At 43.8% G+C, this 26,266-nt stretch overlaps 2 protein-coding genes across 3 annotated transcripts in view; one reads left to right on the forward strand and one right to left on the reverse strand.

The window, feature by feature from the left end:
- Window positions 1-12,843, reverse strand: part of vezt (vezatin, adherens junctions transmembrane protein) — a 28,711-nt gene extending 15,868 nt beyond the window's left edge. The window contains exons 1-6 of one of the 2 annotated variants that reach the window (XM_085769283.1): window positions 12,620-12,843; window positions 10,938-11,075; window positions 5,918-6,007; window positions 4,711-4,925; window positions 2,146-2,430; window positions 575-733 (exon numbers count right to left, since the gene is read on the reverse strand). In XM_085769283.1, the coding sequence (XP_085625409.1) occupies window positions 575-733; window positions 2,146-2,430; window positions 4,711-4,925; window positions 5,918-6,007; window positions 10,938-11,075; window positions 12,620-12,655 (923 nt within the window). In that variant the 5' untranslated portion in view covers window positions 12,656-12,843. The remainder of the gene's footprint in view (window positions 1-574; window positions 734-2,145; window positions 2,431-4,710; window positions 4,926-5,917; window positions 6,008-10,937; window positions 11,076-12,619) is intronic. The other variant, XM_085769284.1, reaches the window with a different exon arrangement.
- Window positions 12,844-13,932: 1,089 nt separating this feature from the next.
- fgd6 (FYVE, RhoGEF and PH domain containing 6) overlaps window positions 13,933-26,266 on the forward strand; it is a 37,995-nt gene continuing 25,661 nt past the window's right edge. Inside the window, exons 1-2 of the mRNA XM_085769322.1 lie at window positions 13,933-14,158; window positions 15,965-18,158. Of these exons, the coding sequence (XP_085625448.1) occupies window positions 14,149-14,158; window positions 15,965-18,158 (2,204 nt within the window). The 5' untranslated portion in view covers window positions 13,933-14,148. The remainder of the gene's footprint in view (window positions 14,159-15,964; window positions 18,159-26,266) is intronic.

The following is a 26,266-nucleotide window of genomic DNA, read 5'->3' on the forward strand; positions in this document are numbered from 1 at the left end:
ATAATTATACACGCTTATCTCATAGCGTGGTGAATGTGCAGGTCACAACTTGTCCACCAGAGCGTTGTGGAGTAGTTGGATTGTGTATTTGATGAGTTTGATGAGGGAAACCAAGAAATCCCATAAGACTATAGGGAGCAATAGCATAGCAATGGGACAATTTGCCAAAATGTTGAACTATCCCTGTAAGTCACCAGTAGCAGCAGCAGCGATATGAGAAACTAAATTTTACAATTCATATCGATCTTCATTTGAAAGATACTTTTTTATGATGCAACAGCTTAAGAAGTTCCATCTCTTTCGTAGCCAAGCAAACTTGGTATTTAAACTGAAATATCTCTAAATGAATCAAAATCAAAATCGAATCGGGACCTTGTTGTGAATCAGAATTTTAATTGATTCAGTAAATCAGTAGTGATACCCAGCACTAGTCGTCAGTCGACCACCAGACGCTTTGGCCGCTTTTATAAGCTGACATCATGTTCGAAAGGAGCTCAAGAGACGTTTTTCCGTTAAAAAAATAAAAAATAAAAGGTAACAAAAGTTCTCTCTCTCTCCAGGTTTTAAAGGATATGCCTTGAGCATGTGACAGGTGGCTCTCCTGGAGGATCTGAAGGCAGAGCGGAGCGCCCGGTACAGGGCCTTCCTCAGTCCGATGAGCTGCTGGCCCCGCGGCACCGCGCCCGGCCCCGCCCTGCTAAAGGAGCTGGCCGCACTCACCCTGTCGAGCAAACTTGACAAGTGAAATGTGATACAACTGTGGAGACGTCCCAAAGAGGCAGGGGGGCAACACACAACACTGAACAACACCACACATCGGCTAGAGACAACGATGACGACACACAAAAGACGTGTTTTTTTTTTGTTTTTTTCTTCTAGGTGACAAAACGAACACACTGATATTCATTCAGACATGGACGGACGCTACACAGGGATGTTTCACTTTCACTACCGACTGCTGATCTATGACATCATGCTGTTCAAGGGGCAGTTTGGGAAATTTGCTAATTCACTTCCTGGGAAGATTGATATCACTCTATTCTTCTGTGCATTTAGCAGCCAATTAACTGAGCTTAGCTTTTAGACGAGGGGTGTCAAACTCACAAACAGCGCACAGACAGGAAAATAATAGCATGATAAACCTATAAATAAAATTGTTTTAGTACATTATTAAAGGGATAGTTCAACATTTTGGCAAATTGGCCCATTGCCATAATCCCTATAGTCATAGCAGTAGGTTCGTTACCTTTAATCGTCGGTCCAAGATGTTTTTAGAACGGCGGTGCAGAGCCGAAAGCTGCTCAGAGCTACGCTACGGAGGCTAATGGGATTTCTTGGTTTCCCTCATCAAACTCATCAAATACACAATCCAACAACTCCAAAACGCTTTTGTGGACAAGTTGTGACCTGCACATTCACCACGCTATGAGATAATAACACAACGTTACCAGACAGAGTTGTTTTAGAGGTAAATTCATGCAAAACCGCTGATGCGCGTTGCCTTCAGGGACAGTTTTTCAGCAAACAGTTTCTGAATTTCCCTCTAAAACAACTCTGTCTGGTAACTTTCTGTTATTATCTCATAGTGTGGTGAATGTGCAGGTCACAACTTGTCCACCAGAGCGTTTTGGAGTTGTTGGATTGTGTATTTGATGAGTTTGATGAGGGAAACCAAGAAATCCCATGAGCCTCTGTAGCGTAGCTCTGAGCAGCTCGCGGCTCTTTGCACCGACAATTAAAGGTAATGAACCTACTGCTGTGACTATAGCGATTATGGCAATGGGCCAATTTGCTAAAAATGTTGAACTATCCCTTTAACATAGCTACATATTTACAGTGCAAGATGAACAAATCTTTTGGCTAAAAACAATAAAACAAATGAGCATATTTCCCAAACTTTGAACTATTTCTTTAAATCAAATCAAACCAAATTAACAGTGTCCTTCTATAATGCTAAAGCATCTAAGGAGGAGGGGGGGGGGGGTTGATTAACACACTGCCAACAAAGGAGGGGATTAATTGGACAGATTTGGGTGGAGCAGTGGCAGCGGGGAGAAATGACAGGGATATGAGGTCACTTTGCTGTTATGTGATTGGATGATTGGGTGATGATGGGGCAGGCGGAGGTAAAACGAACAAACTTACAGGGTGAACCCTCTGGAGATGACCTCGGTCTCCTGCACCAGACGCAGCGCCTTGCGGGACAGGCCCGTCAGAGTTTTGCTGTTGTGCACCAGAGTCTGGAGCTGCGCGGCCCTGGCGTGCACGGCCCTCTGCATGCGGCCGCGTCTCCACAGCGTGATCCCCCGCAGCCCCACCCAGCCCAGCAGCGCCAGGCCCCATGGCGCCGCCGCCAGAGACCAGAGGCCCTCGGACGCCGAGCAGAGACCCAGCAGCACCGCGGTCAGGCCCACCAGCCCGGCCATGTCCCTAAGAGAGAGAACGGGACCAGAGTTAGATCATTACATCCAATTTTAATTTTAATCTTAAAGCAGAAGTAAGCGATCCGGTGGTTTTGGTTAACTTCTTGTCAGCCGATGGAGTTAGCAGTCCCCGCCCTCGTCCCTACGTCACCACATTCACGCGCATCCCTTGGCTGCACACACAGAGAGCACCGCCCCTTTATGCCGTTCTCTCTCCTCATTGGATAAAGGTTGTAGGATACAAGGAAAGTTTTCTCCTCGGCTTACAGCAGAGCAGAGTGACTGACAGACCCGTGTTTCAGACCAAACACTCTATATAAGTGATTGCTGTTAGAAGATATAACAATTTAAGACTTATATTAACACAAACATTCCACTTACTTCTGCTTTAAATACTTTAGTGCGTAACTTCTATCGCCCCCCCTCCCCTCTCCGATGCTGTGTTCCAGGCAGGCTTTTGAAACCGCAAGTTACGACTTCAAGTTACAGCTTCAAGTCACGACTTACGACTTTGTAGCGTTCCAGGTAACCTGTAACTGTTGTTTTTCCGACCTGTTACCCGTGAAAGTGCACTGTAACGGCCGTCAAACTCGTAACTTCCGACTCGTGAACTCGTACCAGTTCACAGGTTGGAAAAACACAAGTTACGGGTTGCCTTGAACGCACCATTATTTCCTGTCCGCCAGCGCGGGAATGTCGCCAACGTCACCAAATACAAAAAGAACAAGTACTGAAAAATGCTGCGAGGTGTTAGAGGAGCCGAACGGCTTAATCCACTTGTACTGGCTTGGGGGAAACGGATATATACAGACACATAGAAGTTACGCACTATAGCTTTAATTTTAAAGGTCCAGTGTGTAAAACGGGGGGAAAACCGTGACATCTAGCGTCTACATTCAAGATTGCAGCGCTCAACCCTCCCATCAATAAAGAGACGGTGGCCTCTGAGGACAAAAAAAAACTCAAACTCAAAAACTTCTTACTATTCTCTACCGACTAACTTCTACCTCACTTTCTCTGCTGTTTCCTCCTCCATCTTGGGTATCGCTACTGATATACTGAATCAATTTGATTCGATATTGATTCATTTAGAGATACGTATATCAGTTTTAATACCAATTTTGCTCGGTCATAACAAGAGATTTTCACACAACTAAGATAGATGTAACTCTCTAACCTGGTGCAAAAATATCAATGTTTACGTTAAGAACTGAGCCAAAAGCAGTTACATTAATGCACATTTATTTAACACGACCCACTACAGAAGTAAACAGTGCAACTCTTCACTACAGTTGTGGGTGCTAGTTGCGATCACGCAGATCTAACAGAGGAAACAGGAAATTGCATACATTAAAAGATCGATTAAAGGATTTTATGAATCAATATCAGATCTTTTAAATGAAGATCTATTTATTTTATAGCGATTATACACTTATACAAATATATTAATGGGTTGTATATTCAGATTTTGCCAAATGTGACACACTGGACCTTTAATTGACAGAAAACAATGCAGCATGCAGCCCAGTGTTAATGTTTTTAATTGCATCACCCTGGTATCAGCCTGTTTACGGTTCACTTCCCCCTGCAGCAGCTGAATCACAGATGGATTAAGTTACTATGCTAATGCTAATCCAACATTTCCTAATCCTGTTAGCTCACATTTAAAGCACTGAACCGGCGACACATGGAGCGGCTTTCATTGTGCAGGAAACGTGAAAAGTACTTCTCACAGAGATGAGGACAGTGGATCAGATTTAAATATTCCAGGGGTGTAAAACTGAACGAGAACAAAAAGAGCCAGCGCTGACTGAGCTCGTCAGACGGAGGTGAACGACGACCGACTGCGCCGTTGTGTGTCTGTCCTGCTGTTACTTCAGAATCAGATCCAGGACTGAAATGTTCAGAATTAGAAAAATTAAAGGTAATCGAGTTTGCGTTTTGTAGAGGTCACAAATTCGTAGGCATGTGGCTGTTTACCACGCTCAGGAGGAGCTGAAGAAAGACACCACTCAGCTGTCATTAAGGAAAAGTGGGAAGATTCAACCGTTTTACGCACTTAAACAACACAGGAGACTTTAAAGTCGGGGTCCTTAACTCGATTTTCACTTGCCGAAAGGATTTCAGAGCAGTGAGGAAACAATTCTGAGAAAGAGGAGTTGTGGTTATTTTTGAGGCTGCAGCTTCAGCTCGCTGTTGTTGTATCGGAGAGTATTATATTCTCCGGTGATCCAATTATCTTGCCCAACCTCTGCACAAGTGTGTGTGTGTTAGTGTGTGTGCGTACCACAGGGAGGGCCTGGCGATGAGGCTCGGTCTGGGCAGGGTGCTGGCTCGGCTGGGTGAGCCAGAGGTGGTGGCGGAGGAGGAGGAAGAGGAGGAGGAGGAGGAGGAGAGGGTGAGGAGGCTGGGGTCGAGCAGCTCGATCAGCTCCACGTCCTCCTGCAGCAGAACGTCCTGGTCCAGGATGCATCTCACCGAGTACTGGCCGAACACGCAGTCCTGCCAGATTTAATAAAAAAAAACAAAAAGAAAGAAAAAAAAAGGAGAGAACATTTTTCAAAGAAAAGAAAAGGGCATTTCAAAAATAAAACAGATGTGATGTTTTTAAAGGGATACGCCAACATATTTTTCCATGACCAGCAGATAGACACCATCCTTTCGACTGTGCGTGCAGTAACGAGGGAGATAGAGCCGTATCGCCCGTAATTAGCTTAGCTCAAACGCTGGAAGTGTATAGGTGGTGTTAGCCTGCCTCCTACCCGAGCCGAAATCAGCAGTCAGAAGCTGATTTCATTTTAGCTCTAAACTCTGTAAATATATCACTTTATCGACATTTCAAACATGTTTAGGCGAGAAAGTAGCCGTTTAGATCAGCAGAGTGTCGTTAATTTGTCTAAATACCAGCTGTTTACAATTTTATTCGGACGAATTTGGCGCTACTCAAGCTAGCCGTTGTGACCAACGCACTTCCGGTTACTTTCACAAAATAAAACACCCGTTGCCCTTAACATACAGACATACCATGGCGATAGAATTTGTGCTTTTACTTTGAAATAGGAAGCTAACCTACCCTCGATGTAGCTAGCTTGAACCAAAATAAACCGTCTTTGCTTGAACCCTCCGTTTTGACCGATCTCGTCCCGTTAGCGGCATTTGACCGCTCAAGATGCCTTACCGGAGAGTTTTGTCAGCTCTGAGATGAAGCCGGTTTCCGTTTAGAGTTGCTTCGTTTAGAGTTTAGAGTTGCTGAAGAGTTTCTCTGATGACTTTAGGTGGAGGCAGGCTAACACTACCCATACACTTCCAGTGTTTGAGCTAAGCTAATTACGGGCGATACGGCTCTATCTCCCTTGTTACTGCACGCACAGTCGAAAGGATGGTGTCTATCTGCTGGTCATGGACTCGGGAGTGAGGCAAGACACGAAAAAAAAAATGTTGGTGCATCCCTTTAACGCCAGTATTCCTCTGTCTCTGCTTCTCGTTCCACCTACCAGTTGCTGCTCCAGCTTCTGGGAAGCGGCCGCCTGGTGGATCGGGCTCCATCTCCACAGGGCCTCGGCCAGCCTCCACAGCCATCCTCCCTGCACGTCACACACACACACACACACACACACACGGGGACATTGAAGATTATAACACAGGCAATTAACTAAGAGCTCCGCTGCAGTTTTTTATTATTATTCAGCCCCAGTGGATTATTCAAGTTGAGAAATATATCCCATATTAAAATCCTAAATGATTCACCTTCAGTCCTCTCACTCCTTCTGAAGTGCTGCTGCTTCTATCCTTGACTGCATTTCCCAGTAATCACACACACACACACACACACACATACAAAAACACTCGCTCCCGGTCAAAAGGAGTATCCCCGGAGACAAACTCTTTCAGGCAACAACAATGAGTGCAATGTGTGTTTGTACAACACTCGCTCCCGGGTCTTTTATAGCACCACTGTGGCACCAAAAACCACATCACTGACAACATTTCTCCTGTGGAATTATATTATAACCGAGTGTTTATATTTTCGGCATCAATAAAACTCAAAAACTTTTGATCCTTTCGAAGTGTACCGTCGCCATCAGACAGACAGACAGACATACAAGGCAGGAAGACTTCTTTCTAGTTCCAGAAAAAGAGAGGGGGGGAAGAAAAAATGAGTTTGTATGCCTACACTTTACGGAAACACACATTTCGTTTGCTTCCAAGGAGGCTCGGTATTCCCAGCACAGAGGGGACTCCCAGTGTAAACACTCGGGGACGAGTCGGACGACGTCCAATAACCAGACAGCTTCACGTTTTCTTAAGTGCGCTGACATTTCAATTCAGGAGTGAAGTGAAGTGAAGTGAACGTCAGGCTCGGGCAAAGTGTTGTTGTAAGTTTTTCTTTCATTCCAGCAGCTAAGAGCCTGGAAACGATCCTAAACTGTGTAAAGCGCCCGATCGTGAATGGGATCTAGTTTATTTTTTCAACTAATCTACTTAGTTGTTTAGATGCATCACTGAAATTCTTTGTTTGGGAACTGTAACATGTTTGTATGTTTTAGACCTTGGCTTCAGTCTCTTTATCAGTTCAGCAAAAAAAACAGACAATCATAACATAACATCCTGTGCAACGTGTGAGTGTGTGTGCGTGCGTATGTGTGTCAGAAACATGGGGTTATTGATCCAGACTGGGCAGAACCTGCATGCTGACCCTTTTCTAGGGGGGGAGGGGGGGGTTAAAGCACAAGTGTTATTACAGTCGTATTGATTACTGATTATAGAGACTGAGCATTCACACAACACTGGTCATCATCGGTCTCAGTCAATCGTCTGTGTGTGTGTGTGTGTGTATTCTCAAATTAGGCCACAACTCGGTCTGCTCAGTCAAATGCAGCAACTCCCGTCTGATGCAAACCTTGTATAGGTGGTGAACACACACACTCACACACACATACACACGCTCACTGCGGTTAATATCCTGCTTCACTCCTGTTGTAGCTCATCAATATTCTGTCGGTGTCACTTCAGCTTCAAAATCCTACACTGATCTTTTCTTTACCACCGAGACAATGAATGAATGAATGAACAACACAACACGCACTCAGCAGCTCTGACATGACATCCAGGTTGTTTCATGATAACCTGTGTTTGTACAACAGGTACGGCTAAAACGATCAGCTGTTTAGTGTTTAATAATCCACAGGCAGATGATGCTACAGACATAGCTGACATGAATATTACGGGTTATTTACACAGACTGGAATAAAAATGCTGCAAGTTCAGCATCAAAAACAGAACAGAAACCCTTCAAGTTTAGCATGCTGTTGCTAACCAGGTAGCTTTTCCGATACCGAGTCACTGCAGCGTCCAATCTAAAAAATAAAAAAAAGCACTGTGTATCTGTTTAAGGGGTTAACATCTGGAACAACTGTCCTGAAAATATTAAATTATGCAGCACAATAGCCAGTTTTAAAAGACTTGATCTCGTTATAATATGGAAAAATACTCATTTTACCGATCTTGCACTCTTAAGTTTGGATTTTTTTATTTTGTTGTGATGAGAAACGCAAGTTTATAGATACGATTTATTTGTAATTCTTGTGCTTTATGCTTTTTGTATTTTGTTTTGTGATGAGTTTTTAATTTTGTAGAGTAAAAGGGGACGGTCTACATAAGCTTAGCTTCTACCTACACCTTTTCGGCCACAAAGTCTAACTGAGAAATCAGCTATACAGTATGTAGCTAAATAAAATGTATTCATTCATTCAATAACAACCTTTTATATTGTAAACATAAGTTACTTAAGCTCTGGACTGGTAAGTAGCTTCTTTAACTAACTGATTCGTACAAGTTTTGATTTACTGTGTCATTCTCTGATCCCATTTTTTAGTCATGTTAATGCAATGTAACAGAGCAGATTAATCAAAATTAAAGACGCCATTGGCTACAACTTTATAAGCAAACATAAAGTGCATAAAGATTAAAAGGAGAGGTGAGAGAACAAGGGTGCACTGTGTCAAAGTAACTCTCCAACGTACAGTCGGTTATGATCCTATATTTGCTTAAGCGGTGTTGCCAAACTGTAATAAATCACCCAGTCAAATAAGGTTTCACAGTTTGCTGCAACTAATGATTATTTTCAGTCTTGGTTAATCTGCACTTTATTTCCCCTAGTAACTGAAAACCAGTGTGGTCTTGTCTACAACACGGCCAGGAAAAACACCCACCACCACCACTACACTTTCACCAAGCCCAGGAAGATGAATTCAGATTCAGATTCCTCCCTTTTCTGGTTATATAATATGTAAATATGAAGTTACAAAACACTAAACGGAGGCATGACCAAAAAATTCAGTACAACATCCTATCTCTGAGCTAACAGCATGAGACAGCTTTAATTCAGGTCTGTTTATTTAGGGGGAAATTCAACTACATTTACAACAAGGAATGTGTTATATAAAATAAAAATAAATAAACTGTACAGACATACAGATTCATTTCCATGACCTTCAAAATAATAGCATGTCAGGTCAAGGTCGTTGGCACATACCACAAATGATAGCACAGTTTGGGCCGTTTATTAGTGCTAATGGAAAACAAACACGGACAAAGTGTTTGTCTCGGTTCCTTCCAACTTTCTCTGAGCTCAGAGGGAGGAAACTGGTCACAGGACAGAGAGACGACCCCACAGCTTTTCCTGTCTCATCCGAATCCCTCATCCTCCTTAACTCCTTTAAAACAACAACAGCAGCAGCCGAGCAGGAGAGAGGAAGCATGACACACACGGAAAGTTCCTGAGTGAAGCAAGCAAACACAACGCCGCTTCCCGTCGCAAGAGAGAGGGGGGGAGAAGGAGGAAAGGAGAGGAGAGGATGAGAGTCATGTGATCCTGTCTGAGCCTCCCAGGAGGCATTTTACACGTCCGACTGAATCACGGGTCGACTCAAACCGTAGTCATCAACCGCTCTTACGTTAATGCAAGTGCCATTACAAGTTCACACTTTTAATCCTGAGCTGAAGTGCGCAGCAGAGGTCCATTAAAAAAACATACACATGTGAATTTCTGCAGAATTACACACACACGGAGACACAGATAAACACACACATACACAGTTCGTAAGAGGATGCTGTTGCTCAAAGAGGCAGGAATAACGTCAGAGAGACAGAGCGAGTCCCGGTAATCGCATTTGGGCTATCTCCTCTAAAATCAGCACAACAGTAGGTGCACCGCAAGAGACGGAGAGGAGAAGCTGCTAAAAATGAATCTGCTGAGAGAACAACAAGAACATGCAACAGAATAAAAATACCTGTGTGTGTGCGCCGGGAGCGACTCTCTCCATGTCTCTTTAATCTCGACTGAAGAGAGGCACGTAAAAACCAGCGTGTGTGTGAGTGTACACAACGGTCTGTGGGGCGATTGCGTGCCAATATATGTGTCTGAGTCAATATCCAAATTAATTACTTTCTGTCTGACTGCACAAGTCAACCAGTGACACTCACACTCACAAACACAGACAGACCCATTGGCCGGGGGGGGGATTAATGGTGGTGGCTGCTAAGTAAAGGATACAGATACAGAGAAACATATGACATGACATATGATCTAAAACTGGAATGACTGTTATAAGCCGCTGACCATTTTGACAACCATTCAAGGAATCAATAATGTCAGAAAATAGTAAAGAAACTCGCCGCATTTTCCTTGTTGAGTCCTTGTTGACATCATGAAATGTTTTGTTTCAATTGACTAAGAAGAGCCCAAAACTGGGATGGATTTTTGCAATTGACAATGAAAGAAAATCGGTAACTCTTTAATTTACAGGCCACAAATTACCGTATGTGATAATGTCAAGAAATAGCCTAGAAATAACGGACAATGTCATAGTAATGTCATATTTTTCATAAAGGCAATAGATTACACGTGCTTTTAATGCTTTGAATTCTTCTCAATGAGGTCCTTGCAATATTTCTGGGCTATTTCCAGCCATTATGACGCAATTACTTGTTATTCTTTGGCTATTTCTTGACATTATCGCGCAATTAGCAGCCTGTAAATTAAAGGGTTACCAAAAAATCTATTCCATCCTATTTTGAGCCTTTCTATGACATTTTATTATATAGTTATCTTTATTTTAATTCTATTATTATCCATTTCCTGGTGTCCTATGACTATACAACATCTTTTAGGCACGTTTATGGTCGTCTTTATTACTGTGCATTGGTCCTGTTGAACTGCCATATAATTCAAGTATTATAGCTGTGTATGTCACTGATGGAAAGCACCAGTTAGTCAGCACTTGATTTTTAAGATTAGGTCATTCTAGTTGTTACGTAATGGCAGTTGGATTAATGTTTATAATATGCATAATGCTTGCTTAGTATATCCTTGTTATATGTTTTATGTATGATGTTTTGTTTTCAGTTCAGGTCTGTGTGTTTTCTGTGTTTCATTTGGCTGTAACGCTTTTTAACATAGTCGTTTCTACTGAATCAACAAGCTGATTATCGAAAGAAAATGTGGAAACTCACTTTAGTTTTCCGTGGATCTTCATCAGGAGAGGGGAGGTCTCCCTCTTGTCCGCCATATTCGTCCTCCTGCGATGCCGTCGGACATGCCTCGAAGTCTGTGTGGCCTAGATCGTGCAAGTACTGGAATAGAGGAGAGTTCTGCAACAAGAAAGAGAAAGAAACAGAGACAGAGACGGAGTGAGGAGGAGTGATGGATGAGAAGGAGGAGTGTGGGATACGGATGGATGGAGAAGAAGCTGAGGAGTGAAAACGTGGTGCTCAGCTCAGCTCCATGCGGGTTGAGCCGATAATACTCATCCTGATTTTTCCCCCCTAAGTTTTTCCAAAAGGTGTCCGAAGAACGCTGATAAGCGAGAGGAGAAGCAAGCATCCCTGATTCGCTGAGCTGCTCTTCTCTTCTTTCCTCCAGGGATTCATCAGCTGAAGTTGAGAGACTCCACCCTCATCCACATTAGCCCCTATCAGTCTATCCATCTATCTCCTCCTCCATGCAGCTCACGGTACTTTACTATTCAGGCAGGAATGAACGCCGTACAGACTTACAGTACGTGCCTTCACATGTGAATCTGTAAATCAACACATTACAGATGCCAGGATTGTCTCTTTTTTTAAGCCTCTTGTCAATGCAGCCGAGACACGATCCTCCTCCCTAATTCCTTTTCTGCAGCCGGAGAACTGGACAACAAATGTAAGCAAGCACAAGTTACCATGGAATAATCTGATCTTCTTGCATGAAGAGGAGGATAAACACGGGTATTGTCGTTTCATGCCCCCTGAACAGAGAGACAGAGAGCTCAGCCATGAAGAAATAAGCATAGAGGTAGGAGATTGAGGGAGAAAAAAAAGCAAACATCCCATGGTAGAAATTGCCCAAAAGATGCCTGCCTGCCTGCTGACCCACTTCTCTTGTCAGCTGCTGGGGCAAAAGAAAAACATCACTCTGAGCATCTGTGCTGCTGTGGGATGTGATGTGAGCATCTCATTTCAATCTAATAGCAGTCAAGACAACGAAATGCTACTCACATGCATTGTCACACGAAGTCGCAGCTCATGTTGTCACCATCCATATGTAGCTCTCTCTCTCTCTCTCTCTCTGTGTGTGTGTACGCGTTTGTGTGAATGTGTGAATGTGAATGTGAATGTGTATGTGTGTGTGTCTTTCTTCCAGAACCGACGCATTGGATCTGGTCATCCCCACCCCTCCACCTCCTCATCCACCTCCTCCTCCTCCTTCTCCTTCTTCTCATTCAGCAACTGGTCTGGTATTAATGATGAAACACCCCCCAACAACAATGCGCACACTTTGCCCCCAGCTCAGCCGCTCTCATGACCAACCAAAGCTCCTTGGCAGAAACAATAACATTCAACCACCAGGGTGAATGAAAGCCAGTCAGATAATGTGGATTTTGTTTTCTGCCCTGACACAACACAACACAACACAACGCACTGACACTGTGACTGCATAGCAACAGGAGCAAACGGCTAGTTACTGCTTGTGTGTGTGAAGCTAACTTAGCTTTCCTACTAGCTCGCCAAGCTAAGCTAAGCTAAAAGCTAAAAGCTAAGTCGTGTAAAATGAATCTTGTGCGGTAACGTATATTTAACCTCAGCATGACAAAGCAGCATTACAAGTTTCGGCATACACACACAAAAAAAACAGTAGCACAAGACAAGACACAAACCTCAAATACCACATCTTCATCGAACTCCTCAGTCATTGCTCTCCGCCATCTATACGCAGCCCGTTCAGCATTATGAAGTTGTAGTCGGCAACAAACACCCAATACAACGGCAGCCAGGCAGCAGCCGTTGTTGAATTGAGAAGTTGGTAGCCTTCAAAGTTAGCCGGCGGCTAAACTTCGCTTAAAAACTACAATTCCCGTGATGCTCCAGCGCCGCTTCAAACCGCCGCCACTTCCTCTGCTCGCGAGCAAACGACCGACCGACCAATCGTTCGAGACGGTTAGAAGCAGTTAGAACGCCCCAAGTGGTCGCGAGAGGCAACCGTTAGGAAAAGCCGTGTGGCGTAAAGTCAACGGAAAAGACGAGGTAACGTGCCTTCAAAATAAAATCCACACTTTTTTTTAACAACAATGCTGTAAATAGGAAATCCAGCAATTCTATTCCAGTTTATTGGAAAAAATATACAGCTGAATACATTTATATATATATTATTATTTTTTGTTTACTTTTTTATAAATTTTCTTTTAGTAATACACACATTTGCGCCAACTGGGAAGACATAACATAACATAACATGACAAGGGGAGAATTTGGACAAAGTAAGTCAGCAGAGTCAACATCAATCAATCAATTTGTTTATTTCGGGCATGTCAATTTAAATAATCATCATCACACTTCATCTTAGTTCAAATAATACAATACACATGGCCGAAAGGGAAAGCGGGAGAAGCAAAAGCTTATCTAGTCCCGCCCCAACATAAGCACATCATACATAAAACACATAAAGATCGACTGAATATGATTATATGTTGATTTCATCAATATTCCAACATAGCCATGTAGCTTTATTAATAGGGTTGTTTAGAATTTAAAAGCAGCGCTGTGTTTGACCTGTTGAATCTGAAGCATAGGCCTACACTTTGGTGTCTATGGGAAATATAGTAAGAGTAACAGTTTTCAGTTTTTCATGTTAAATCAGAAAATCCCTCTTTTAGGTGCTCATAAAATCGCATGCAATTTGCAAACTAGGCCTACCTTTTGTGGTGAGATGCAGTGTTTCGTATGAATATAGTTTGCAGGTAATGTAAAAAATAAAATAAAATAAAATAAAAACAATGGCAAAAATGATTAAATAACAGTTCAGATACTTATTCCGGATGTTAAATAGATACATACAGCTCCATATACCAACAACTCAAGAGTTTTATTTTGAAACGTGTAACCGGAAGTGTCTGGTTTCGTTGCCTCGCGCTTGACGCAGTTGGGAAAAGCACCGTGGCCCGAAAAAAAACTTAGTAGAGGAAAAATGAAAAAAGTAACAGGCGTAAAGACTTTATCCGTGCATCCGCTGGAGCGATAAAGGAACAACAACAGCGATGGATTTGCATGTTTTCTCCCTGGACCTGGTTTTAAACTGACAACAATGGTGTCGACGGAGGAAAAAACACGGATTTTCTCGCAATTCCATTGAAAGTAAAAAAAAAAAAAAAAAAAATTTACTCATGGAGAAAGCAGCAAGTCGGGAGTCATGAGCACAGGTTTGTTCCTGCTGAGCTTTACACAAAACTTCACACACACAGACACAAATACTTTTTATTTAGGCCTTTGTATTTTTATTTTTCTGTTCTGTTCGCTTAGTTAAAACCAACAACTTTCGATAGCATCCACTCTATTTTTAACGCAGCCGCAGTTAATTACAGTTTTTCTTAATAACAGCCTACAAAGAGATATAAAAGAGGAGGGCTCTGCCTCGTTTTCGGTGCTTTCTTTACAACAGATAATAACAAAACCGCCTCCACAACTCACAATTTAGAGAAAAGAAATCCCTCTTTTCCGTTTGTTATTAAGTTACAGCCTCTGTTGCAGCTGCAGAGGGTTAAATCCTTTGTCTTAAAACATCTGTCCTGCTGTTGATGCAGCAGCAGCTCGGTAGTAAGTTAACAGGCTCGCGAGGCTAACATCTGGATTAAAAAAACTGAACCAAACAAAAAAAACAGTGGATATTAGTTTGGATAAACCGGGAATAGCCTTCACTGGATCAGTTTCAACAAGTTTGGGAAAAGTGTTTTCGCTCTTAAAGGCGAAAACACAAGGGCCAGAAATAAAAGATTAAAAAAAAAAAATCTGGCTGTTTTAATGTTTCATCTTTTGCAAACATCCCGTGACATAATTAACTAACTTTGATAGTATTTATTTATACCATTCGGCTTCTTATTGATAAGGATAATAAACAGCAAAGTGAAAGAGCAGCAGGATATATGAAGTTGTATCCGTCCTCGCTGCTCACCACCGCCATCCTCCGTGAGGCTTTTTGGGTTCAATGAGTTGTGTTGTGTTGTGTTGTGTGTCCCACTGAAAAGTATTAACAGATAGGATGTTATAGCCTATTATTATAATATGCCGAATTGAAAATAAATAGTAATAAATAACAGTTGCAGTTACAGACAGCTCCACCACCTATTGGATTATGGTGTAAAAGAAGGTTTATAGTATATTTAGTGGGTTTTTTAAGATGAGTTTGTGTGTGTGTGTGTGTGTGTGTGTATATGTGTGTGTGTGTGTGTGGAGGCAGAGCAGCGTGGATCTGGGGGCAGAGCGGTTTTTGGGTTGTTGGCCTTTTCGGAAACATCCGCTCGATGACTCCACTTCTCGTGGTGTCGGCCAGCCAAGAGGCTTTTCAGCGGAAAATATGGCCTACGATGTCAGTTCACAGCTTTTTTTTTTATAAGTGTAGAGGCTCTTTTCCTTTTTTCCTTTTTTCTTTTTTCTTTTTTTCATTTCAACTTTATTTAACCGGCTGGATGGATCACACTGAGACACTGATTCTGTGTCATCAAACTTATTTATTTATGTAAATTTCCAATGTAATGACTCATTACATTATCTCATTACTAATGAGATTACACCCAGCCAGTACAATATAATATAGGGTTTAGTTTAGTGTAACTTCCAGGAACAGGAAGGAAGCGACCGGATGAATCAGAATTGAATAATGCAGTTAATATGTGAGATTTTGAGATTTATTTTTTATTAGATTGCTTTCAGATAAATAAAAATAGACCAGAAATGAAAATGTGATTGACAAGAGAAGCCACAAGTCCAACAACCCGCACTTCTCCCCCTCCTCCTCTGACCCTGAGTGTGACCTCTTGACCCCCGGTCTTAACACACAGTTTGCAGCTGTGCGTGCGTGCGTGCTTGTGTGCGTCTATTAGAGGAAACGTGGGTGAAGCATGTTTGCTGTATGTGTGTGATTCATTTCAAAGGAAGTCTGTGTGTCTGAGTGAATAATGTTTCTGTAACTCTCCCTCCCTCCTCCCTCTTCTCTTCTCTTCTACGTGCAGGTGTGAAGAAGCCTCCACTCGCTCCCAAACCTAAACTCCCTTCTTCATCTCCTTCTCCTCCTTCTTCTTCCACCAACGCCACCAACACCAAACCCTCCCCTCCTCCCATCGCCCCCAAACCGGGGCTCCTCTCCCAGCCTTCCCCCGCCACCCTCAAGAGGACGAAACCGGCCGTCGCTCCTAAACCGTGCATCCCCAAATCCGCTGCCTCTTCTCCGCCCGTTTCACCGCCGCCACCGCCACCGCCACCGCCCAATCCCAACGACTCCCACCACCTCATCATCCTATCTCAGGAACAACAGGAAGAAGCTTTAGACGACGACAATGACAGCCTCAACTCGCTCCTCAACTCCAAAAATGGGATTTTCTCAGAGTCTCAGAGCAAGCAGCGTGAGTCGGACTCGGACTACATCATCCCCACCTGCCGACGGCCGCACCCGGTGGAAAACGGAAACGTAGAGATTGGGAGCGAAGATTTGCACGACGACGAAGAGCATAGTAACTTACAGAATGGGATTTCTAGTACGGACGGCTTCAAGGAAGAAGGGACGAATAAGTCGAAGAAGAAGCCGAGAGAGAAAGCGGAGATAGTCGTCGCAGCCTCGGAGTCGAAGGGCGAAGGCGGCGGTGGTGGAAGGATCGGCGGAAGGATCGGCAGGAAACCGCGGGATAAACCTCAAAGACAGAGACACTTGGAACGCCGTTCGGTGAACAAGGAAGCGTCGGCGAGGAAAGCTGCAGAGCGTGATGAGCAAGAAAACGCACATTTAACGACGACGACGGACTCTACTACGCCGCCGCCGCCGGCCTGTGATGTTGCAGGCAGCATCATCGTCCTCTCGAGCATCCTTCCTCCTCCTCCTCCTCTTCCGCTTCTTCCTCCTCCTCCTCTTCTTCTTCCTCTTCACGATTCCCCAGATTCCCTCGGAGCGTCCCAAGTCCCCGCAGCGCCCAGTAAACCGCTCCCGGTGCCTCACCCGCGGAAACTTAAACTTAAAAAGCCAACGCTGGTTCGGCAAGATGGCGTCGAGGTGGCCGGCGAGGCGTCGACGAGGCTGAGTCTGGCCGCCGTGTCGCTCAGCTCCGATGGACAGGACGTTGCCGACGGCGACGATGGCGACGGCTTTTCGCCCCAAAGAGACTCGGATGACGACGAGGGAGTGGACGAGCCGGACGCCGCCGCCGCCGCACCGGTCCCCCCTCCTCGCCAGACCTCGCTCTCGCTGTCGCCGCGCCTCCACAGGAACAAAAACACCTCGCACTCCTTAGATCTGCTCTCGCCGCCGCCCGAGGAAGTGAAGAAAGGCGGCGATGGCGAGCAGCGGGAAGAAGAGGAGGAAGAGGAGGACGGATACGGCGACTTCGAGCGCTATCCGATCACCCACAGCCTCCCCAAGCAGATCAAACTGGGCTGCCACCACCACCGCACGCCGCCGCCGCAGCTCGCTAACTCAAGAAAGGCCTTCTCCGCCGACGATGACCACCATCCGTCGCCGCGGGCGCCGCCGAGGAAACCCCAGAGACACAGCCTCCCGGCGCCGATCACCCACCCCCCCGCCGCGCCGCCGCACGCCAACACGCCGATGCGGGAGCTGCCGCCGCCGCCGCCTCAGGAGAAGACGACGACGACGGCGATGGCGTGGCGCTTCACCCGACCCTGCGTGACCTTCTTCAGCCGCCAGATGCCGACCCGGAGCAGCGTGCCGCCGAAGGGCCGCGCGCCGACCACGACGACGACGACGCTCGGCGGGAAGCAGCGGGCGCAGTCGTTCTCCGCCGCCGACCTGGCAACCCGCGCCAACGCCAACTCCCAGAAGCGCGGCGGGGGGCTCTCCTTCCGGAAGCTGCTGGAGCTGCGGCTGTCGGTGAAGATGCTGCCGAAGCTGCTCGCCAAGGGAGGGCAGTCGCTGGATTGTACCAGCGTGGACTCGGGCCGGGGGGAGCGGAGTTTGGAGCGGCCCAACAGCTGCATAGGGGAGGCCGATTTCTGCGGAGACGGAGACGGTGGCGGAGATGGCGGCGAGGGGTCGGTGGAGTACGAGAACGTTCCTCTGTACGAGGAAATCCCCGAGTACATGAACCTGCCGTTCCACGGCGCTCGGCTCGGCTGGTCGCACGACCCCGACGCTCCGGACTCGGACATCTACGAGGTTCAGGACCCGTATCACAGATGCCACGACCACGAATACGAGAGGTAGAGTACTGACTCTATCTATCTATCTATCTATCTATCTATCTATCTATCTATCTATCTATCTATCTATCTATCTATCTATCCATCCATCCATCCATCCATCCATCCATCCATCCATCCATCCATCCATCCATCCATCCATCCATCCATCCATCCATCCATCCATCCATCCATCCATCCATCCATCCATCCATCCATCCATTCAATCTAACCACCTCTTCCATCAATGGATGGATCAGTCCAAGCATCCATCCATCTATCTATCCACCCAAGCATCTATCTATCTATCCATCCATCCATCTATCTATTTTTCGATCTATCTATCCATCCATTACTCTATTTTTCGATCTATCTATCCATCCATCCATCTATCCATTAATCTATCCATCCATCCATCCATCTATCCATTTATCCACCCATCCATCCATCTATCCATCCATCCATCCATCCATCCATCCATCCATCCATCTATCCATCCATCCATCCATCTATCTATTTTTCGATCTATCTATCCATCCATCCATCCATTCATCTATTTTTCTATCTATCCATCCATCCATCCACCCATCCATCCATCGATCTATCCATCTATCTATTTTTCGATCTGTCTGTCCGTCCGTCCATCCATTGAATCCCTGTTTCAGTCCATCCATGTTCTATCTATCTATCTATCTATCTATCTATCTATCTATCTATCTATCTATCTATCTATCTATCTATCTATCTATCTATCTATCTATCTATCTATCTATCTATCTATCTATCTATCTATCCATCCATCCATCTGTAACCCTTCACACCAACAGGGAGCCACACCTCCCTTTTGTTCTGATGCTTTATGAGCTCATTGTGAGACTGATTATTTATCCAACACATGGGGAAGTTGGTTGTTACAGTAGCATTGTAGTATACAAGGTAAAAGTAGAGAAATATGCGAATAAAATGATCAAACAAACATATAAAGAAGGTCCAGGTCTCCTTCTTTTTTTCTTTGTAAAAAAAAAACAAACTCAAAAATATTAAATTCATAACTTTAGAAAACTCAGAAAAGCAGCAGGAAACATTTTTTATCAGACTAATCGTTTCAGGATTTTGTTGAATCGCCCTGCCTGAGGTGATCGAGCAGCAACAGGTGTCGTATCAAAAGACGATTCATTATCTGAGTCACAATGGATCATGGAGTAGAAGAAAAAAACAAAAAAACCTGCAAACGCGTGCGTTGACCAGCTTTTATCAATGAAATGTTTCAGTGAAGGAAGAAGAGAAGGTTTTTATACCAATTATGCACAATGGCTGCTTGTTGTGTTTGTGCATGTGAGAAAACAACAGCCTGAAGGTCCAGACGTTTAACTCTCTACAGGTGAAGCTGCTGCTGCATTATGGGAACTGTAGTGTGTGTGTGTGTGTGTGTGAGACAGGTTGCACAGGTGACACAAGCAGCAGCAGCAGCGAGGGCTTTGTGTTTTTTAGTTTGAGCCAGTGGCGTTGAATTTGAATGGAGCATTGATGTGCAGCAGGTCGGCCCCGATTTTCCTGTGGGTTATTTTCAGTGGCCAGGGCAGGAAATGTCTGAGAATCGCAGAAACGCCACACAGCTCTCTAGAACAGGGAAAATAAACCTCCAGCAGCAACCACCGGCCTCCTCCTCCTCCTCCTCCTCCTCCTTCTCCTCCTCCTTCTCTCCGTCAGGCCGTCCGTCCGCCCGCCCTCGCACTCTGTTTAGCCTCTTCCTTTAACCTCATCACTCCACTTTCCTCCTCTGTCCCGGAGTGAGTTTTGTTTTCATCTTGAATAAAATGACAAAGGAGATAAAAGTCAGGAAGAGACACGTTGTAGGACAGTGAGCTGAAGAAGTACAGTAACGTGTAATGTGACCAGATTAGAGCTGCAACAATTACAGTAATCGATTATTAAAGCAGTACTAAAGAACTTTCAGTTTTGGTTGAGTTTGGCGGCGCCTGTGGACCAAAGCGGTAGTGTTTTGCCTGAAGGAAGACTCCATTTCCCATGAACACTAGCGTGAAGCCCTGTAAATATCCTGCATTAAAATTAACAGAAGACATCAAAACTAAGTTTCTGTTTCCAGTGGATCATTTCAAAGTGAAAACACAAACATAATCCATTGCTAAAGTGCCGTTTTGCCTGTTCCCTCCTTGTTGTGACTCGCAAAAGTGAAAGTGAAACTTAAGTGAGAGCAGGGTTCCTACCATGCTCCTCAAAGCTGCTTAGTGCCAGAGAAAGAGATACAGACCCCCTCAGGCCACGACAGAGGTGTCATTCAACTCGTTGTAAGTCGATGTATCATCACAAAAGTTATGAAAATATTTTATGAAGGTTGAAAAGTTCCTTAGTGTTGGTTTAAATGAATCGTCAACTATTTTGATAATTGAAGAATCGATTTGAGTAGTTTTTTTTTAAAGAAAAATAAGTCCAAATTCTCTCATTTCAGTTTCTTAAAGGTACATTGTGTAGGAATTCCTCCCATCTAGCGTTGCGGTTGTATATCGCAAGCAACTCAATTGTATTTTTCATGCTGCATTCACGTGAAATTGGGCAGAAGGCAGATGGACGACAGCCACAGCCACTGCATGTAACGGCATAAACAAGCCTCTATCTAAACAAGTGGTCCGTCAGCACGAGGCAAATCAATACACGTGACAATATGTTGTCATGGCGATGTGGTATTATTTACCTGACCCACGTTTTACCGGCTTTCTCTCGACTTCTGTGACTAAAATGACTGATCTGGTTTGTTACCGACGGCCGTCTGCCCGACATGTTAGAGAGAGTGATTTACTGTGAGAAGATCAACATCTAGCCTAGATACAAAACCTCCTCCTGCGTTAAACAGGTTTTATGACGTCGTAGATTTGGATTATAACCAAAATCTGTTCAGTTATTTCTTTCTCCGCTCAAATCACACACATATTTTTATATCAATCAGTACTCAATACAATAATATTTCTATCATTATTTCAATTAGACATCTTCATATAGTTTGCTTTTTTCAGAGCAAAATCCGGAAAAAAAAGAACAAAAAATCAAATTCAACGGAGTAATACTTGAGAATCGACACATTAAAAGCTGCATGACTTGATTTATTTGATTGTTTATTGATTTGGTTCAGGCGCTCGAGGGCAGAGGAACAAGCTGGAAGTGCAACATGTGACACATTTCCACCGTACGAGTTTGTTAAGGGAGGTGTCGTCCGCTCTGGGAGGGAGATCAGAACAGTTGGAGGCCACAAAACCTGAAACAATGACGCAAACTGAGGCTGAAATGCGACACATGCACCAATCTGAGTTATGGACCTTTAAAGGGATAGTTCAACATTTGGGCAAATTGCCAGAATCCCTATAGTTTTAGGCGTAGGTTTGTTACCTTTAATTGTCGGTGCAAGCTATTTTTAGAACGGTGGAGCAGAGCCGTGAGCTGCTCAGAGCTACGCTACGGAGGCTAACGGGATTTCTTGGTTTCCCTCATCAAACTCATCAAATACACAATCCAACAACTCCACAACGCTCTGGTGGACAAGTTGTGACCTGCACATTCACCACGCTATGAGATAATAACACAACGTTACCAGACAGAGTTGTTTTAGAGGGAAATTCATGCAAACTGCTGATACGAGTTACCTTTGGTGGCAGTTTTTCAGCAAGCAGTCTCTGTATTTCCCTCTAAAACAACTCTGTCTGGTAACGTTGTGTTATTATCTCATAGCGTGGTGAATGTGCAGCTCACAACTTGTCCACCAGAGCGTTGTGGAGTTGTTGGATTGTGTATTTGATGAGTTTGATGAGTGGAAACCAAGAAATCCCATGAGCCTCCGTAGCGTAGCTCTGAGCAGCTCACGGCTCTGCTCCGCCTTTCTAAAAACAACTTGCGCCGACAATTAAAGGTAACGAACCTACTGCTATGACTATAGGGATTATGGCAATGGGAACAATTTGCCAAAAATGTTGAACTATCCATTTAAGTAGATAAAAGTGGAGAATTATTGGTATTTCTCTACATGACAACAAACAGTTAACAGTTGGTTCAACTGTGCGTTTTTGTTAATTAGTGTTTAATTAAACAGTCAGGAGACGCTGCCAGCTCGGTGACTCAGCCACCTGGTCACATTCATGCCAATAAGATCCAGTTGAGTCACTCGGCTGCTGATATGAGGCCAGGACTGTTACTGTTCCCATCGTTAACGCCACCACAGCTCAAACTGTGACGCTACAGACGAGACGAGGAAGGTCGAGGTCGAGGCCACGTGAGGTGACCGACCGGCCGGCGTGAAAATCAGCGGTTTATAAAACTATTAAAATGTTTCCCTCCTTCCTCGCTTCTGTCTTAATTCAGTCTGGTATGTGTGGAGTGAAGTGGAGTGGTTTGTGTGTGTATTTGTGAGTGAATCTGTAGTGTTTCCCAGGCATCGCAAGCCTGTTAAGTTTATGTAAGTAGCCTCAAGGCTGTAAACAAGTGGCGCTCTGTGCCGGACCCAGTGTGCAGGAATGCTCGACTATAGAGAGAGAAAAAAGCATGAGGGGAGGACGACGAAGCTGAGAAAAAAAAAGAGAGGAAGAGCAAGAAGAGAGGGAGAGAGAGAGTGAACGTGAATTCAGATTTTTTTTTTCTTTTTTTTAGGGAAAAGACAGTGTCAAGAGACTCTGGAGATAAACAGGGAAGTGGAGAGAGTGGGCGACAGGGAGAGGAAATGAGAGAATATTTGGAGTGCCATTGTCTTTCCCGTCTGATATTTATTCTGAGCAAAGGTAGAAGAACAGGGAATCCACGGGGTCTTGAAAAGTATTAGGCTAAAAGGTGATAAATCAATTTTGGGAAAATTAAGACCCTTAAAAAGTATTAAGAAGTCTTTTCACGACTTTATAAAGTCTTACATTTTTTTTCTGAATTAACTGTCCAAGAGTTTGAGTCCTAAAAAACATCGTGAAAGTGTGTGAATTTATTCATTTTATTAAAAAACAAAGATGAACCAGTAAATAAAAAAAGAAAAGAAGATTGTTGTTGGCGTCAGATGGCGACTCAAACATGCACGGAGAAGTTTATTTACTTCTAGCAAGCCGACATGTTTGTAAAACTAGATCTAATTCTCCTTGAGTCTCGCGCGAGACCCAGTTGCTGTGCGCGGTGTGTTCAGGTGCAGTGGGAAAGCTACCGTTTGTGTCATAAACACAGGAATATCAACTCTTGACTTGATTGAAGTAAAAAAAACTTCTCTGCGCATGTTTGAGTAGCCACCTGACGCTGTCTGTGGAAAAAAATGTACACTTGAAGCAAGTCAAGAGTTGATATTCCTGTGTTTATGACACAAACGGTAGCTCCGACTGCACCTGAACACACCGAGCACGGCAACTTGGGTCTCGCGCGAGACTCCGGGAGACTTTGAATTAGATCTAGTTTTACAAAGATGTCGGCTTGCTTGAAGTGAATAAACTTCTGGGTGCATGTTTGAGTCTCCATCTGATGCTGTCTGTGGAAAAAAATTGCAGCTTTGAGGGATGTAAACAGCCTAAGTAGCGGAACTTACATCCGCTCCCATTCATCGCTGCCGTGGCGATGCGGGGACAGACACAACTACCGCAAAACAGGAGCGATTAAACAGAAAATGTTCAGATTCCTTCTTTTAAAGGGATAGTAGCATTTTTTTTAAAGTGGGGTTGTATGATCTACAAATAGCCCCCTACTTTAATTGCAGTAGAAGACTCTCTGCACTCCTCCCGTTAGCAACGCCAGCCCATAGCCCTGTCCAGAGATTTACAACATACATTGTTGTGAATGGACCCAAAGAAACGGCCTATTTTCACGGCCTAAAAGAGGTTTTACCTGAAAAAAAAAACACAGTTCCATTGTTCGCTATAATATAATTTTTTCCAGCCCCTCAAAGTGCAGGAAAAATGCAGTTTTTATTTGGACCTAACCAACTGCTGATCGGCGGGTGCTAACCCTGGTCGGAGGGATACGTGAGTTGGTTAGGTCCAAATAAAAACTGTGTTTTTCCTGCACTTTGAAGGGCTGGAAAAAAATTATATTATAGCGAACAATGGAACTGTGTATTTTTTTTTCAGGTAAAACCTCTTTTAGGCCGTGAAAATAGGCCGTTTCTTTGGGTCCATTCACAACACTGTATGTTGTAAATCTCTGGGCAGGGCTATGGGCTGGCGTTGCTAACGGGAGGAGTGCAGAGAGTCTTCTACTGCAATTAAAGTACTTAGGGGCTATTTGGAGATCATACAACCCCACTTTAAAAAAAATGATACTATCCCTTTAAACCTAAAATGTTAGGAACATACAGCCCCGAGTTGAATTTGCCCGGAATTGTCCTTTAAAAAGGTATTAAAATTAACTTCAAGATTCCTGTATATAGCCTGAAGAACATCCACGAAACATCTGAAGTGCAGGGAAAGAAAGTTAGAGAGAAGGAGAACAAGGAGAAGACAGATTCAAGTTCCTGTTCTGCAGAGTCTCAGTTATTATCGGGCTGCAGGATCAGACTCAGCGTAAATAAAACGCTTCAGGAGGAAAGACCGTGAGCTGGAGATCAAAACATTAGTGTCACACAGACAGACAGACTCATGTTGCTGCTTGTAGCGACCTGGCAGAAAGACATCAAGCGCTCGTGGGCAGAAGCAGAGCCAGCGTGCCGCCGCCACGACGCCGTCACACCACCAACAACAACAACAGTGTTTAGAAATACAGGTTTTAATCGGTCGACCTTAAACACAACAACAATCAAAACACACCGGCCGATAAGACTGAAGCTTCATTTCACAATACGACTGTTTTTTATTGCCTGAGAAATAACATAACAAACTGTGACGACGATCAAAGCGACAAGTCGACTGCTGATGAATTATCTGTTGACGGATCGTTTCGGCTCTTAATTCGTCACACATGAAGAAGGGAAAAAAAATGTCATTTGGAAAAATGCGAATTATGCGGCGTCGTTCAAAAACCTCAGCAGCACGAAAGTCAGCTTCAGAAAAGTCAGAAATAATAAAAGTTTAAACAGTAAACAGTGCTTTAAGTCATTATATATTGTCATAATTTATTAATCTATGTCTATGAAGTGTCAAAAGCAGAAACACAGCAACTTCCCAGAGCAAAAAGTGTTTGCAAATGTCTTAATATGTCTGAGCTGTAATAAAAATATTAATAATAAATAGTTTATATGACAAATTGTGCACAAAAAGATATGAAACAGTCAATAATTCACTAAAATCATTAAATAAATGTCAAAATAAACGAGAAATCTTTATTATAGGTTGTTTGAACCCTTTGATTTATGTATTTTATTTTATTTTTTCTGGAGTAGTTTCATTTTTGTGGGACACACACACAGTTTGTTTTATCTCAGTCTCCATTGTTCTTTGCTGGTGGCAGCTCGCTCCTCTAGTAAACTCTAGTCCGCCTCCACTGTTGACTTTTTTCTTTTTCTTTTTTTTTTCTCCCCTTTTGTGTCTTGTTTTAATCATAGTGTTGGTTTTTATTTCTGTGGACACAGCGGTTTGTGTCAGCAGTCCTCCTGTCCTGTCCAAACTTTTATCTCACAGAGAAATGGGGATTTTTTTTAACAAACGTTGGACTTTACTCCTCCTACTGCTGCTGCTGTAATCAGTATTTCCCTCTATTGTAAAACAAAAGACGTATGAATGAGTTTTGGTGGCGTACTGACTGAGTCATTAACCCCCGACGTGTTGCATTGCACAAACCTTTACGTGACACATGCTTTAAAGGGATAGTTCACCCAAAATTGAAATTTTTTTTAAACTCATTATCTACTCACCCTCATGTGGACTAAGGGCTGGGAGAAGTTTCAGAGTCCTCCGTGGCTTCTCTGAGTTACAGGGGGTCTCGGCGTAGCAGTGCATGTCAATATAGCGGTTGCAAATGGATACCAACTGTCTTCGTAACAAAAAGACACACCAAAAAAACCATGCTGCTCGTATGTAATGTCCATCTTGTATTGAAGCCCTGAAATGCGAAATTGTTCCGAAAAAAATTAAATAAGTCTATATTTCAAGCTTGTTTTGTAGCGGAAGCTTCTCGAAGCTCCTCTTGAGCTTCCGCTACAAACAAGCTTGAAAAATAGACTTTTTATA

The sequence above is a fragment of the Trachurus japonicus genome, chromosome 23, assembly GCF_045865225.1.
Source record: "Trachurus japonicus isolate A0001 chromosome 23, Traja_1.0".
In the NCBI taxonomy this organism is placed as follows: Eukaryota; Metazoa; Chordata; class Actinopteri; order Carangiformes; family Carangidae; genus Trachurus; species Trachurus japonicus.